Raw genomic sequence first — 16,139 nt, 5'->3', positions numbered from 1 at the left:
TGAAGATCGACCAGAACACGGTTATCGTCGTCCATGATAAAGCGAACAATGTCGAGAGCGGGAACCCTGTGAAACCGACGATATCGACGTCGGCGGAGTAATCCATGTCGGGTTGAAATCAAGGGATGACTTTCGCTCGATTGTGATAGAAAATGCAGCCGGATTAGACGGTAGATGCTGTAGATCGTTTTGCGTGACGGTGGCTGGAATTATATTATTGCGTGCCCGTACGCCTTAGAATTTCAAGATATTATGGGCCCTCATGGCAGGGAATGTATTATCGTGAAGTCGTGATGCTGAAGATGAATGTAGATATGTACTGTGAATGGATCCGTAGAGAAAATTGCATTGAACGACAAACTGGAACGATGCTGGTACGAGCTTAGGTCTCCTTGCTGCTGAACAACGGGTGGAGGCCGAGGCTGGATCCGCCTCCTCCTCCAGAAACACTACCACATGCCAATGTCACCTGCGCAGGACGCGATCTCGAAGTGATTGCTCGAAGAAGGAAAGAGAAGAAAAGAAATAGTACTCGATTTCAATAAGCACATATATTGGCGCCTTTTACATTACATGCATATCGTTCCAGGATGAGATGGAGCGAGACGGACAACAATCTGCAGGGATCGGGATGAGATGCGGGAGACTAGGGTTAGGGTTTGGGTTGATGACAAGCCCTCGATCACGCGAGTCATGTGAAGAACACTTCCACCAAGTCAATTGCCCACGTCAATCATGCCGACATCAAACCCACCACAGCGAGAGTCGTTCAAATCCTCGTCAAGTTCATGACATAAGCATATCGCATGGGCAAGGCTTGCAGGAAGCACTCACTGCATGTCTCTCAGTCTGGTACAGCAAAGACTCGCCCGTTGAATTGTGGCATGACTGTTCAACAGTCGACAGCACCGTCATGTCAAGCCCCCCTCCGCCGTTCCATATCTCAAGCCAGGCCTTTCGAAGCTGGAAAGGGGAGTTCATCCGGTGGCGGCCTCCTCCAAGCTCAAATGGTGGAGATATGTTGAAGCTTGTCGAGAGCTTCATTCCTGCTGCCAAGAACAATGATAAGCTCTCCATGCTAATTATGTAACGGGAGGTGGATGATGATCCATGATATGCTGGTTTTGTCGCAATACGAGGTCTGTGTATCAATGTGGCTGGCTGTGCAGGTCAAGCCTCGCCGTGGCGTTTGACGTCTTCGCTCGTTCATGAACCACTCTCCTTTCTCTCGGACCGGCGTTGCCACTGGTGGTTGATTCTGTAGAGCGAAGACCGGCTGTTTCGGATTGCTCACGTTCAAGATGTGTTCTGGAAAAATCTCCAGCTGCACACCCGGTGCGCAAACAACCTCGTCCAGCCAAAACACCACAACGTCTTGATGTTCGGGAGTGCGTCCCTAGCCGGTCCGCGAGCAGAGATACAGTACGTGCACCACAGAGAGAGTGCGGACATCATTCGTGTAGGATCCAGCTTGATCCAATCAAGCAAGAACCAAGCGAAACCGCCAAGATCTTATCTCCTCTGCCCCGAAGGCTGTCCAGCATTTGCGACACCAAAATGGTAATGCACAATCACCAACTCATTATAGTCTCAGTTGTACGGTCCAATTGTAGGTGATAGCAGATGGGCTGTCGCATTGCGGCGAAAATCCTCCAGCTGCCTATTGCGGTTAAGCGCCGGTCGCGTGAGCTAAGATCGGCAAGAGATCTGCAAACTTGCGCTGTGTAATGTGATCATTATTAGACTGACACGATGCCCCCGGATATATGGTTAAATTGTCCAGTACAAAGAAACATGTTCCTGGACATGGGATGATTGCAGTATTGTTATTGTTCGTGTGGAATAACATGTTCAGTAGGTTTCCGTGCAATGTCTGAGGATTATCACAGTACGGAGTATTGCCCTACTGTATTCTCGTTCACCGTTGTCTGGGCTTGATCCCATCCAACGTTTTCGTGGATAATCTCTGGCCGGTCGGTGGTGGTTGTGGCGCGGGCTGGGAGAAACCTTGAATCCTGCCCTTCCCGCCAATCTGTCTCAAGGTGACATCGTTCATGCCCGGGGCCGTCTGCAACATACGGCGGGGAAAGATCCACTCACAGACCTCGCTCCTCTCTGATGTTATCTTTCGACTAGCCTCAAAGAATGATAATGACATGTTCTAGCGGTTCGGCCACCAGAATGATCGCCATCATATAGATGCACAGCGCCGCTACTGCTAATCGGTCGCTTGTCTCGAACGGGACTACGCTTGGCTTCGCTCATCACTGCTCATCGCATCTCCTTCCAATCAGAAAGAGGCAGGCACGAGCGAGGCTAGTCCCAAACACCCTGGACGGCACATCCTGAGTATCAACGGAGTATCTCATGGTCGGTCCGCATGTCTACCACTATCATTCACAAGATATAAAGTCAATGCCACGAGCACGACCGTTGTCTTTCTTGCATGACCTTTGACGACACTCTCGTTCTCTATTCTCTTGCCGTTCCATCACGATCGCTCGGGGCTGCTGCATCTTCTCACGGGACCTCCTCCTCTTCCTCTTCCTCACCTCATCGCATTCGCACACGTGACACACGAAGATGCGTTCCAGCACAGTACTCTTCGCAATCGCGGCGGCCAGCGTCATTGACGCCGCTGCCGTCCAGCTCGACTCTCTCCGGGAAGTGCCAGAGGGATGGGCCGCTGCCGGTCACCCCGACCCTTCCACACCCATCTTCTTCCGCATCGCCATGACACAGCCCAACCAAGGCCTCTTTGAACAGACTCTGTCCGACATCTCCACTCCTGGCCACGCGAGATATGGTCAACACCTCAAGCGCGATCAACTCAAGGCTATGCTGCGACCTGCGGCGGATGCCACTGCCGCAGTCATGAGCTGGCTGACTGATGCGGGCGTCAGTCCAGAGGCGATCGAAGATGGTATGTACCCTCACGTGATCGTGTTCTGATGAGAATCGCGATACTGACAGTCCCTTTCCCTAGATGGCGAATGGATCAACTTTGTTGCTCCCAACGTCACCGTTGCCGAGAAGATGATGGACACCGAGTTCGGCACCTACAAAAATGACGCTGGCGTGAAGAGAATTCGCACGCTACACTATTCCATCCCTGAGAATCTGCATGGGTATGTATCAACCAATAATCACGTCGAAATTGGGCTCATCATCTGACTGATAATGATCCAGTCTCGTGGATATGATTCAACCTACCACTCGCTTCGGTCAGATCCGTGCCCAGCGTACTACCTACTTCAGCAAGTCTATCCTTGGTCAAGTTGGTGAACTTACCGATGCCGTCAACTGCAAGACTTCCATCACTCCCTCCTGCTTGCGAACTCTCTACAAGGTTCCCACCAACCCGGTCAATGGTACCGGCGCAACCGGCTTTATGGCCTTCAACAATTTCTTGGAGCAGGTGCCTCGCTTCAATGATCTCAAGTAAGCTGTTCTGATGAGTGACGTGCATATACAATTGCTAACATTCGCACCTCTCAGAGCATTTGAAGCCGAGTATGCTCCTTATGCCAATGGTCAAAGTTTCAACACCGTCAGCATCAACGGCGGTACCTTCGATCAATCATCTCAAGCCGACAGTGGCGAAGCCAACCTCGACGCTCAGTACTTGCTTGCTCTTGGCGCTCCTGTGAAGATGACCGCTTACTCTACCCCTGGCCGAGGACCATTGATCCCTGACTTGGATCAGCCTGACGCGTCCAACAGCGGCAACGAGCCGTACCTAGATTTCCTCAACTACATGCTCGCTCTCCCCGATAACCAGCTTCCCCACACCCTCTCGACCTCCTACGGAGAAGACGAACAATCCGTCCCCTTGAGCTACCGCCTCAACGTGTGCAACCTCTTCGGCCAGCTTGGCGCTCGCGGCGTTTCCGTCTTGTTCTCCTCGGGTGATACCGGCTGTGGTGCAGCCTGCCAGACCAACGACGGCAAGAACACCACCCGTTTCCTCCCCATCTTTCCCGCCTCTTGCCCGTATGTGACCGCCGTCGGTGGTACCTACAGCACCGCCCCCGAGCGCGCCATCGGCTTCAGCTCCGGCGGTTTCAGCGACACCTGGGCGCGCCCGACCTGGCAAAACGCCGCCGTCAGCGGCTACCTCAACCAACTCGGCAACACCTGGGCCGGCCTCTACAACCGCACCGGCCGCGGCTTCCCCGACGTCGCCGCGCAGTCCAGCAACTTCCACGTCATCGACAAGCAGACCGAAGCCCAACTCAGCGGCACCAGCGCCTCGGCGCCCGCTTTCGCCGGCATCATCTCGCTCCTCAACGCGAACCGTCTTCAGGCGGGCAAACCTCCACTCGGCTTCCTGAACCCGTGGATCTACTCTGCCGGCTACAAGGGCTTGGTCGATATCACCAACGGTAAATCTACCGGCTGCACCGGCCGCGACCAGTACTCCGGTCTTCCAACTCCGTATGTCCCCAACGCCGGCTGGTCGGCGGTCACGGGATGGGACCCTGTCACCGGCCACGGTACACCCGATTACTCGAAGCTTTTACCGCTGGCTTTGTCCGCGAGCGGAAGTTCGAAGGGCAAGCGGACAGCGATCGAATTTGAGGCGTAGGATGGGGAAATTCGACGACGGTGGAATTTGGGATTAATTTGATAGATGAGCCGTGATATGGCCGGCTCTGGAACCCTCGAGGGTTCCTTGTTCTTCTTCTACTTCTTCTCGGAACATTCTTATGATGGTTCCGCCTTTTTATGATATCATGATCTTACGACCCTACGGAATGATAGACTCTGATCTGTTTTTTTCACTAAGTCCTTCCTGCTGCTATGTGCTATGTTCGCGCTGTGAGCTTTCTACCGCTCTCGAACATCATCATCGCCGAAATATTTGGCTCTTCTTGTCACAAGCCACGATGACTTGTGGCCCCCCCCCGCACTCGTGGCATGCTCATCTCGACATCGAGGGAAATAAGACCATCACGATTGCATCTCGCGACATGAAGGCGTCCACGATATCCTCGACCTTGAGAACAACACATCGTCTCTGTCATATGACATCCTTCGCTGCCTCTATCTATCGCTACCTTTGCCGCCGCCAATGTTTGTAGCGTCTAATTACAAAAGGAAAGTCTTTCACGGTCGGACGAATCCCAACATTTTACCATTTGGAGCGTCGAAATCTCTTCCTCGAATGAGATCGCTCCTTCCATCAGTCACAGAACCCTTCGATCCCCGCCAAAGATCTCCCCATCCTCCCATTCCCGGGACGGAGCCTAACACTCCACTCACTCCCCTTTTCACCGCCCCTTGATTTTCTCCCCTGTAACCCTCTCCACAAACCCCTCCTCCACGCCAAAGAGCAGGACATGGATATGCTCGACGGCATGCACGCTCTTGATCGCCGCCCAGTTCCGGAACCAGACCAGCCTGTCCGGATCGTTTCCCACCGCCGGCAGGAATTTCTCCCGCACAAACGCCGTGATCGTGCGGCGTGCCTGCGGGTCGATGTCGCCGATCGGACTGGCCGGGTCGTCCGGGATGCTGCGTTTCGTCCAGACCACCAGGTGCGTTATCCGTGGGTCCAGCGCGTACGGCCAGTCGTTGGGGAGGATCTTGTAGCTCGCTATGCTCGGAGAAGGGAGAGGAGGAGGTGGTTAGAATAGTGGTTCCGGGAGGGCGGGGGAGATATGAGGGAACGGATGGGGGGTCGGGTGTTACGTGCTCCCTGTTCTTGAGGGCAGGGAAAAGGGGAGGGAAAAAGCAGACGATGAAATGCGAAGTTGGGGACAGTTGGGATTGGAAAGGGATTTCCTTCCTGCCCCCCCCCAAATCGAGACCAGAATCGAAATCGATTACAGCATTTCCTTCCCTGTTGGGTGTTGGAGAATTCGAGATACTGAAGTCCTCGAAAGATAAGACGTCATGAGAGCGAACTCTTTCGCTCATTGATGCCTCCTCCTTCCCTTCCCAGCACTTCCTCGTCATCTCCAACATCGCTTATCATCGCCGGAAAAAAAGAAGAAAAAAAAGGTCCACGAAAGAGGAAACAAGCGAGGAAGACGAAAACCCACAACCATAAAAACGAAAGGATGAAGAAAAAGAAAGGAAATTACAGAACTTACATTCATCCCCGAACCCCTCAAACCCTTCCACCTCCTCCGCTGTCTTCTCCCCTTCGTCCCCTCGCCGCTCCTCCTCCTCCCCTCCCCACTTCAACCTTTCCCTCACGATGAAGTCCATCATGCTCCCATATCGCTTCCGGATCCCCGCGCAGTAGATCAGATACCGCTCCAGCTCCTCGGGGATCCGATGGAAGGCATCGAGGCGGTTGTGTTGGATCAGGAGCAGGACTTCGGGCCAGCTGTGCAGGTGGTAGGGATCTTCTGTAATGTTGAGGGAGGCGAGGGAGGGGGCGTTGGGGGGCAGGGTGGTCGGGGACGGTTTCTGTTGTTGTTGTCGCTGCTGGGGAGGGAGCGGTGAGGTTGGCATGGCTGGGCGTGAAATGGGCAGTTTTTCTATTTCTTTTTTCTTTCTCTTTCTTTGATCTGGTTTACGCTTGTTTTAAATTTTCCTTTGGTTCGTTGGGGTTTTTTGCAGTGCTTCCGAACCTGTCTCCTGTAGAAGAACGTTTGCTTTCGCGTTATATGGAGGAGGGCTGCATTGGTCGAAAGCGGTTGATTTCCAGCTTTGTTCCGGGGCTGCGCTACAGCAGTTACTACGGCTGATCTTCTCTCAACGCCCATGACGTGCAGCAGCAGTTTCTGGGCGGCGGGCGCCCGCCAAAAATTCGCCGCCAGCTTGCTCTGGAATATATTTTGTCCACTTTACAATAATGGGGATGGTCGTGAAATCGAAGCAATTCGTGTCGTATCGCGGACGACAATGTCTCTCACTGGAGAGAATCAATTTCCATTTTTATCCATTATTTGATATGATCTGAGGTCAGTGGATGCTGTGCCATTGATTGATTGATTGCGAGTCTCCGAGATTACAGTGAGACACGACAGGAACTCGCATCTACACGTCGTTTCCTGCCCATTCTGCCGATCGGTCGACGCGATCATCTGCTATCCACAGCTTTGTGAGGCAGAATGTTAATATAGAATTGTACGAACAGCGAAGGACCATTCATTGATGCGTGCCTAATGAACGAGAAGCCGAGCTCAGGGCCAGCCAGCCAGGGCAACAAGCGAACCACGGTACTGTCTTGCCAGTTGGACTGAAATATATCATTTACGGCCATCTATATTTGCATGAGGGAACGAGTATGCCGGCGCTGCGTCCATGGAAACCGCTCGCTATGTGCCGAACGCGGCCGTCCCTTGGACATATACATATGTGTGTGTGTATATGTTGTCCATTTGGCGCGAGTCGTGTATGAAGACAAAATGCATCGAAACATCACGGAAGAGACTTTCGGCGCTCTTAATTGGAGACGTGTCTTTCGGGATGAAATGTTTCGAGTCCTGGAGGGACGTGCTGCGCGTACTGTCGTGTCTCGCGCGAAGCAGGACTAGACGGCTCCACGTGAGGGGACTGCAAGAATTACTCCTGCTTTGTACAGTGTTATAGTACATCGAAAGAAGTGACATGTATAGAATGGCCCTAGATGATTTTCCGAACGGTCTTTCGTTGGAAAGGGAGAAGCATCGGGAGGAAAGAACAAGGTGCGCGGCTAGCAGGGGCTCTCATTCGTCCCATGCCCCCGGACCGCAATCTTACCTTGCAGGAATCCTGGCGATTTTGGCGCCTAGGTACTATATTTCTGAGCGTACAGGAGTGGATTGTGTTTTAGGTTGCCTTTTTGGGGGGCCTGAGGAAGCCCTTCTAGAGACCATGTGAACAAGGAATTTCTGTCTCCCTCCTCGGCATCTGTCTTGATGCTTGAGAGAGAATGTCTACCGTGTATGGAGGTGTGTATCCATGAGCCTTGAGTTTGGTCGCGCATTCGAATCCAGGCTCCGGAGTCGCGTCGTGATTGCGGCTAATTCTTGGCCAGGAGGCAAAGACGCGACGAGAATAGATTGATATCCTGGGCGCCCGACGCGATTGAGTGACTTCTCGCGCTGACCACACGATCCGTTTTCGCGAGCAGATGCAGTAAGTATCCTTTCATGGCCCTTTCTGACCTTGGAGCACGAGCTGTCAGCTCCAGCTCGCCATATGGATGAGAGTTTCCTCGGTGCCACAATAGGAGACAAATATAGGATGGGACTACATCTGTCTCAAGTACGTGCAGGAGGACATTCACGATGGATAGTGGATAGTGGATGACGGATGGCGGATGGCGCCGGTGGCACAGTCGAGCTGCAGGTACCATTATATTCCTGGCGAAGTCTTGTTGGTTGTTCATTGGTCGAGGACAAATTCCAGACCCCTCCCGCGATGGCGTACATGTGTCTGACGGGGAAAAAAAGGGGCAGCACACTCTGTCATCATCATCGTGGTCTTTCACATGTGCAAATGATAACAATTAATGTCCGACAGTTGACGCGTCCATTGTATTGTTGGTGCTAGTCACGATCGCCTGTCGATTTGGGCGTGTCACTCAGCCTTCTTACGATTTCTATGGCTGATAGTGGCTGGTAGTGCGTGCTGGTCCAAAGATCCGTCCGACAATAATATCGACGAAGAGGCCAGACTCGAGAAATCCGGCACTCCGTGATGGGGCCGGCCAGGAGTTGGGGCCGCATCGTCTCCTCTCTCTGCCTGCCACGCCTCAGAACGCGCCGCCACTTGATGAGGCGCGCGCACCCGCAGCGACAATGGGCACACAACGTGGACGTTTCCCACAAGTCCTTCTATGACAACTGAGGGGAGAAAGGGGTTGGCATGTTGGAGGAGGAATCGAAGAGAGTTGGTTACCCAACGCTGAATATAGCCGACGTGGTTGGCCTTCCAGCCGGCCTTATCCCTTCACCGTGGTAGGTAGTCGGGTCAGTCCACCGCTCTCATCATCATCACGGAATGGTCTTCTTCCTTTCAAGTATACATCGTGGATCGTGATGTTGCCCTGGGAGATCGAGAATGTTGATATATCGTAATTCCAGAGCCATCTTCATTTATCGCCAGCCTCGACTCGATGAGCGGCGGTCATGATGGAGAATGGTGGTCGTTACGATGAAGTTGAGCGCAACGACATCAACGACGACCGTGATGGTGATAGATATAGCTGTGCCATGAATGAAGATGATATGTATACGGTCTCGCCTGGTGCCCTCTCTGCGCCGTGATTCTCTCTTCTCGTCTCCTTTTGTCTCCGGTCTTGTTTCTCCTTGTCGGGGCGGTGTTCCTCCCCCTTATGTGTGCTGCTCCTGCTACTACAGTATAGTGCTGCCTCTCCTCCACCTTCTCGCTCTCGACGCGCCCATTTCCTACTCCTCCATTGGCGGCCGGCCCAAGTGGGTGTTGGCGTTTTAACAGCAGCAGCAGCACCACCACCACCAACAGTAGCAGCAGCAACAACAGCAACAGCAAAAGCAGCACCAGCACCAGTTCGCTCCGACGCCCACCCACTCGCTCCCGCAGCGGCGCGTTTCCCTCTGTCTCCTCCACCCGTCCAATCCCATCCATTCCTGCCCGCGTCTCGTTAATCTTTCCTTATCCTCTCCTACTGCATCGCCTATCACACTTTCTTTCTAAGGCCAACGGACAAACGGCTTCACGTTTCTTCTTTGCTTTCATCACACACGCTCTTTTTTTTTCTCGCTCAGCACAAACAGTTCTGGACACGGACACCCACACGGACTCTCACTCCTTCCATCCTGTCGTCGTCCAGCGAGAATTTCCAAAATTGATTGCTGGCCCGTCCGTACGCCCGGCAACTTCGCCTGTCCTGTCCGCGCAAATTACCGCCGGTGACACTTGTGCCATCACCACTACAGTCCATATCCTCTGGACCACACATTCTCTCGTGCAAACCACCCTCATACAGATCTAGACGATCAAGGCGACAACAACAGCCGCAGCAGCAGCCGCAGCAGCAGCGACAGCAAGAGCAGCGGTATCGGTCTCATACTCATTCGCAGGCAATCTGACCACTCGGCGGCTACTCTCACACGGAGAAATCGTACTGCGACAGGGAGTTTGCACCATCTGCACCGACTACACATCACGTCGCCATCACCGACAGTAAATCCAAAGCACACTACGAAATACCATAATCATAATCATCACTTGTGCGTGAAGGAAGTGAAGACGGGCCGAAGACGTAATATCGCAGCCATCCCATCTGTGCTCATCAACGCCAGCGATCGGTACCTCTCCGCTGAGGTAGTTCGGACCACTGCTCGCTCCTTGACGCGACGACGGCACAGAGTCTTTCCGCCCTCCCCTGCACATCAAATCTAGGAATACCCAGACCACGCATCGCGAAAAGGAACTGGTGCCACACCGCTCCAGTGTATGGTACACACCACAGGGTTCCGCCATCTTTCTAACCTGCACACTCACGACCTGCCATCATGTCCATGTCCATGCCCCGAGCGGGACCGCCTCCGGTATCACATCTGTCGATGAGCAGCGGCAGCGACTCTCGCTACAACAGCATGGGTGGAACTGGTCCGGGCACTCCAGATGACGTTCCTTACAACGGCGGTCCGTACGAGGCGGCGCGACCGGCGGGAACTTCTCCACCATCTTCCATCCACCCAGGAAGCTTTTCAGACTCATCGCGACCGTCCGGAAGTGGTGCGAGCAGCGGCCAACGACCTCCTTCATCCGCCAGCTCCGTGGGAATGCTTTCCGCCGACGGCCGTCGTGGTCCCATGAACAGAGACAGCTCCCGCAGTCAAATTCGACCTGAAGGCGAGGAGGCGCTTTCAAGACACTACGTGGCGCTCAAGTCATATCTATCACTCCAACTGCATGACGAAAAGGGTCAAATAAAACCAAACAGAGCGCGGGACAAGCTACTCCGACTTTCCAGCACCCAGTTCATGGAATTGAGTACCGACGTCTACGATGAATTGATACGCCGCGAGGATGAGCGCCTGCAACGATTGGACAATCCACCTCGCTTCTTGCTACCCAAGCAAAACTTCCACCCAAAACGCAATCAAGCTCGACAGAAGTTGTCGACTCTCCCGATTGAGCGCTTTCGTCAACTCGCCACCGACGTCTTTTTCGAACTCGAACGACGGATCCCACGGTTTGTGGGAGGTGCCGATCGTCCCATGAGCAGTACTAGCAGTGGCTCAAGAGCCCCGAGCCGTGGAGGGATGCGACCACCTCCACCTTTTGGACAGAACGGCCGACCGCGCATGGGCCCGAACGGACCCATGTCTCCATATTATCCGCCGGGGAGCCCCGGAATGCCCCCTGGCAATCGACGCCCGAGTGAAGCGGGGTCGATGGGAAGACCACTTCCCAAGACCTTTCAAAGCAGCACGATCGTGCCGAACAAGAGTACTATGGTTGAGGATGACGAGGGAGACGACGACTATACACACGACCGGACGCACTCCGGGGGGTCCTTTGCAGACCGAGCGAAATTGGAAGCGCAGGAAGCGGAGATCACAGTGCTCAAGGAGAAGTTGGAGGATCTAGAGACCAAATTATCAGACGGTGGAAATTCAGATCAGTGGGCGAGCCTGCGAGAAGAGCTGGAGCAAAAAGTCCTGGATGCGCAAGCTTTGAATGAGAAACTACAGAGTGAGATCGATCAACTTCGGCAAGGCAGCTCGGGACGAAGCATCGAGGAGCTCGAAGAACACAATCGGGAGCTGCAAGCCAAGCTTGCTGATGATAACGCAAAGGCTGCCTATGGCGATCGCATGGAACTTCTCGAGGAAGAAATCGCCAAACAAGAGACCATGATGAACGAAGTCCGATTGGAAGCCACGAACTATCTCAAAGAGATGCGAGATCTCAGCCGACAACACGATCAGGCGATCGAACAGGAGGAGCGACTCGCCACTCGAGTCAAGCAGCTCGAAAAGGAGAATTCCGAATGGCGCTCGCGATATGCGAAAATCAAAGCGCAGAACAAGTCGTTGCGTGCCTCCACGATGGGTCTCGGCTTGTCTACGGAGCTGGATCACAGCAGTCTGCTCCGACAGGAAGGAATCATCTCCGAGGGCGGACTCATTCGTGACACGGATGTGACTCGATACCAGCTCGCAGTCGAATCGCTGTTGCACGTTGCCCGCGGAGACAGCACTTCTGAGATGCTTACCAGTGTCAAGAATGTCGTGGTCAGCGTGTCTTCTTTGACCGCGGCGGTCGGGACTGACGGTTATCCGACCCCTTCTCCATCACCGCTGGGTCCCAACGACGGTCCTCAGCATCCAGCGCCGAGTGTCGCCAAGATCAAAGCTCGCGTGACAGGCACCGCCAACAGCCTCATCACCGCCACCAAACAGCACGCCGCGGCGCATGGTCTCTCGCCGGTTGTCTTGCTCGATGCCGCAGCTTCCAATCTCACTGCCGCTGTCGTTCAGCTGATCAAGGCCGTCCGCATCCGACCCTCTTCTCGCTCCGAACTCCACGACATCGAAGCCGCCGATGAGATCCAGTCTCTATACGGCGAAGATGACGACCGCATCCCTCAACACACCGTCGACGCACACGACACCCACCTCCACACCATCCACCACGACCCACCCACCGCCACCCGCGAAGACGAAGAAGAAGAGGACGACCACTTCAACGCCTACAGCCCCGACGCCGTCGAACCCATCGACCCCTCCCCATCCCTCCTCCAACTCCAACCGAAAGCGTACCAACCCCGCCCCTCCTCCTCCCGCTCCTCCAAGCGCAACACAAACACCAGTTCGCGCTCCTCCTCGCGGCCCCCGCCCCTCCCCGAAAAGGACGTCCCCTCCCCAGCCCTCTCCCACGCCCCCAGCAGCACCGTCACCACGCCCAACCCCGCCAAGAAAGTCAACGGCGGCTGGTTCGCGTGGGGCAAGCGCGGCGACAGCCCGGACTCCTCGGCGGACGGCAGCGTCGACGGCTACGACGACCACACCGTCTCCGTCGTCGGCACCGCCGCGACGACCTCGATCGACACCGTCGCAGCGCCGCCGCACCCCCCGAATGGCCTGCAGACATTGACCGCCTCGCAGTACAAACCTTACTCCCCCGGCGGAGCCCGGGCCTAGGCGTGTTGGGAATTCCCGTGATCGGCGGACGACGGATGATCGGGCTTTCTGCAGGGATGGATGGACGTGACGATGTCAGATAGAGACGGAGTTTGGATGAAATGGAATTGGAGGACTCCCCCCCCTCCCCCGCTATGTATGATTCGATGGATTCGAGGACCTTGGTTTTATTTTTTTCCCCTCTCTTTCTCGAATTTTTGGGTGTTTCTTGTCCTACTTACTTACTTACTTACTTACTTACTTACTATACTACCTTCTTCACGGCTGCCCTGGACCAATTGCCACTTTGCTCTTCTTCTGTTATACTACTTATTTTCCCTCTTGAAATCTTCGCTTGCTCTCTCTTACCTTTTTATTTGCTGACGTTGCATCTCGGCTTTTGGCCTCTTTCGAACATTCGCGGCTTCCTTCGCGGAAACGAATACCAATACATTCCTCCTGTAATTGACGCGATCCTTGGTCTCCTCGCGGTTTGAGGTGGGAGGTTCGTTTCATTGGACGGATTCGACGCTGGTTGGGGAATGATGTCAAGGATATACTTGCGCGTGCGAATTTGACATGGGGTTTCATCCTTGTTACTGCGGCTCTGACTTCACCTCCCCATAGATGTCTTCCTTCTCATTAGCTTATTATCTTCGGACACCTCGCACGTGTTTGAAAGCACCGGTCTGCTGTTTTCGTCTTGATTTCGGATTCCCTTTGCCCGCTGTTATGCCCTCTCTGGTCATTTCAGGGAATCGTCATACCCGACACGGTACATAGTATGGGAGTTGACGGAATCTACTATAGTTGAAGTCTCGCATCGTGAATCAGAGAAAGCGCTCCATCCAAGCCGGCAACGGTGATTGTCGATAGTCAGGTTGAGAGCAATGGGAACTGTGGGCATGGCGTTCTTTCCTGCTCACGTTTGTCCTCTGTGTAAGGTTCACTCTGAAAGTGCTCGTAAACGGAATGAACGGCTACAATGCTTCCAAGGGAAATGCTTTGGGCAGGCATGATTTAATTCTGGCAAATCCTTGACGATCGAATGCGGTGAGTAGTTGCCCCCCACTGTGAGTGCAAATCGCCGCAGGGAATAGTCTTTGATTGATTCACGGACTTCGTATCTGTCCTCGTCAATCGGTCTTCCTTTACCATTGACGTATCGTACATTTACACTATGATACCTCATTTTCCCATCGATGTCCGCAAACTGGACAGTCCCATCGACCTCGCTTTCCGGTCTTCGCCTTTTTGCAATCTTTGCACTTCCACTGAGTCCTCCAGGTGCTGATGTAGTTCATCTCCCGCTTTGCGCGTCTAGGTCTATACCGCCGCGAAGCTAAGTGTTTGGCTCTTCGCTGTGACTCGGCCAACTCTCGGGCTACCCTCTGCGCTTGGACGGCGTATTGCTCATCTCTTTGCAACCCAGCTAAATGCTGGGCTTCCATCTGAGCTAGAGTATCGGAGTGCGCTTCTCTCTGCTCTTCAGCCGAGCGCTGGGCGTCTCTCAGCGCTTCAACCATAATCTGCGCTGCCGTCTCCGCCCGGGCTGCGAATTGCGCTTCCAGTTGCGCCTGATGGGCTTCCATCTGCTCGATTCGCTTGACGAAGCGTTCGCGTTCGGTTTCGTTGAGGCGGATCTGCTCGTCTTTTGTTCTCTGGATCTTCTCTTCCAGGTTCTGCTTCTGCAAGGATAGTTCCCTTTTCAAACGGATATTATCTGATGCATCATGTTAGTTGTCTGGCAGTAAGACGTGAAATTTTGATAAGGCATGGAAGACATACTTCTGAGCTCCGCGCGCTCAGACGCACTGCGCAATTCCATCAATTCCTGTTTATGCACTTTCCTAAGCTTCTCGATCTGAGCATTAATTTCTTGTCCTGCTTCAGTGCGACCTGGCTCGACACCGTCCATCATCTCTTGCTGGATGCGGGGAATGAATGAAGTCTCATTGAGTGATAGGACTTCCTTTACGAGGGCCTTTGCGCTCGCGAAGCTGTTTTCCAGATTGCAAACTTTTGACCCGGCTGCGATATAAGGCGCCCAGAATCCACCAGGCTTCTTCAGATCATAGGTGCGTAGTTCGACGTCCGCATCAGGGGTAATTTCCGCTTTGGTGGTCGCCAACACTACCTTGTTAAGATGATCCTGACCGCAGAGCTTGCTGAACATCCTCAAATTGGTGATTCCGGCTGAAGTCATTCTTGCGTCGGTGAGAGAATACAGGTAAATGATGCCCGAGAAGAACACCCCTTCCTCTGCAGCATCTTTCATCCATTCGGCCAAAGCATGCAGGATGTCAACGTCGCTCTTGTGAGTGTCGTTAAACCCAGGAGTATCGACGAGAATGACAATCTTGCCATCGATATAGCATGAGTAGTCTCGAATCTCCGCTGTGCCTGCGAGACAATGAATTAACACCACACCTTCGAGGTAGAGTATGTGATTGAGGCAGAAACCCACAAGACGTAAGGCTGTGACCAATTTCCACTTTCTCTGGAGCGAGTCTGTTGATGAACGTGGATTTGCCAGTCCCAGTGGCTCCCATCACAGCTATGACGAGCTGGTCCTTTGCAAGCGGTCTTGGATTCGCTTCATGCGAGGCACGACTGTGCTCGACCTGAGTGTTTTTCTCTACTTTGAAAGCAGGGTCCTTTTGCTCGTCACCTTCTCGACGAGCTTTTATTGCGGCAAGTCGGGCTTCTAATCCTCTAGTTCGTGGCGTGCTTGGCTCGATGCTAAGCTGTCTCAAGTCGATATTATTGTTGTGTCCATCGAGCTCTGGATTCATCGATGAATGGTGGACTTGACTTTGGATCGACGCATCACCGCGACCCAGTCCGATAATTCCTAGAGGGCTTGAGATAGGGGCATAGTCATGATTCTGCGCAGGATTCTTGTCTACGGATGGTGGTGGAGAACTTGAAAGCTCATAAACTCCGTTGAAACTCGAAGAAATTGAGCTAGTCTTGTCCTCATTTGCTAAAGGAGTAGACATCTTGTCATCTCGAAATACGGACGATGCGAATGCCCCTTCGTGCGTTTCTTCACAGTCTTTAGGAGTGTAATTCTTTACC

General features: G+C 53.5%; 5 protein-coding genes across 5 annotated transcripts; 3 read left to right on the top strand and 2 right to left on the bottom strand.

Annotated features, from left to right (window-relative positions):
- Nucleotides 1-587: 587 nt before the first annotated feature.
- K489DRAFT_384553 (uncharacterized protein) lies at nucleotides 588-1,381 on the top strand. The gene has a single exon (XM_033605883.1). It carries the CDS (start codon nucleotides 596-598, stop codon nucleotides 1,088-1,090), a length of 495 nt encoding a protein of 164 aa, XP_033455674.1. The 5' UTR covers nucleotides 588-595; the 3' UTR covers nucleotides 1,091-1,381.
- A 773-nt stretch (nucleotides 1,382-2,154) lies between these two features.
- On the top strand, nucleotides 2,155-4,773 carry K489DRAFT_345838 (putative Tripeptidyl-peptidase I precursor). Its single transcript, XM_033602334.1, has 4 exons — nucleotides 2,155-2,923; nucleotides 2,987-3,128; nucleotides 3,190-3,441; nucleotides 3,499-4,773. The coding sequence occupies exons 1-4, from the start codon at nucleotides 2,584-2,586 to the stop codon at nucleotides 4,586-4,588; spliced, it is 1,824 nt and encodes a 607-aa protein (XP_033455673.1). The 5' UTR covers nucleotides 2,155-2,583; the 3' UTR covers nucleotides 4,589-4,773.
- Nucleotides 4,774-5,005: 232 nt separating this feature from the next.
- K489DRAFT_384551 (uncharacterized protein) lies at nucleotides 5,006-6,791 on the bottom strand. Its single transcript, XM_033605882.1, has 2 exons — nucleotides 6,099-6,791; nucleotides 5,006-5,599 (listed from the first exon to the last, which is right to left on the bottom strand). The coding sequence occupies exons 1-2, from the start codon at nucleotides 6,463-6,465 to the stop codon at nucleotides 5,274-5,276; spliced, it is 693 nt and encodes a 230-aa protein (XP_033455672.1). The 5' UTR covers nucleotides 6,466-6,791; the 3' UTR covers nucleotides 5,006-5,273.
- Nucleotides 6,792-10,264: 3,473 nt separating this feature from the next.
- K489DRAFT_87183 (uncharacterized protein) lies at nucleotides 10,265-13,234 on the top strand. The gene has a single exon (XM_033608994.1). The coding sequence runs from the start codon at nucleotides 10,440-10,442 to the stop codon at nucleotides 13,077-13,079; it is 2,640 nt and encodes an 879-aa protein (XP_033455671.1). The 5' UTR covers nucleotides 10,265-10,439; the 3' UTR covers nucleotides 13,080-13,234.
- A 1,002-nt stretch (nucleotides 13,235-14,236) lies between these two features.
- On the bottom strand, nucleotides 14,237-15,853 carry K489DRAFT_327181 (P-loop containing nucleoside triphosphate hydrolase protein; the record flags this gene model as incomplete). Its single annotated transcript, XM_033601967.1, has 3 exons — nucleotides 14,237-14,781; nucleotides 14,847-15,461; nucleotides 15,526-15,853. The coding sequence occupies 3 exons, from the start codon at nucleotides 15,851-15,853 to the stop codon at nucleotides 14,237-14,239; spliced, it is 1,488 nt and encodes a 495-aa protein (XP_033455670.1).
- Between the last annotated feature and the right edge of the window lie 286 nt (nucleotides 15,854-16,139).

The sequence above is a fragment of the Dissoconium aciculare genome (genome assembly GCF_010015565.1).
Source record: "Dissoconium aciculare CBS 342.82 unplaced genomic scaffold K489scaffold_16, whole genome shotgun sequence".
Classification (NCBI taxonomy): Eukaryota; Fungi; Ascomycota; class Dothideomycetes; order Mycosphaerellales; family Dissoconiaceae; genus Dissoconium; species Dissoconium aciculare.
Note: the sequence above shows the minus strand (reverse complement) of the source record. Positions and strands in the feature narration are given on the sequence as shown.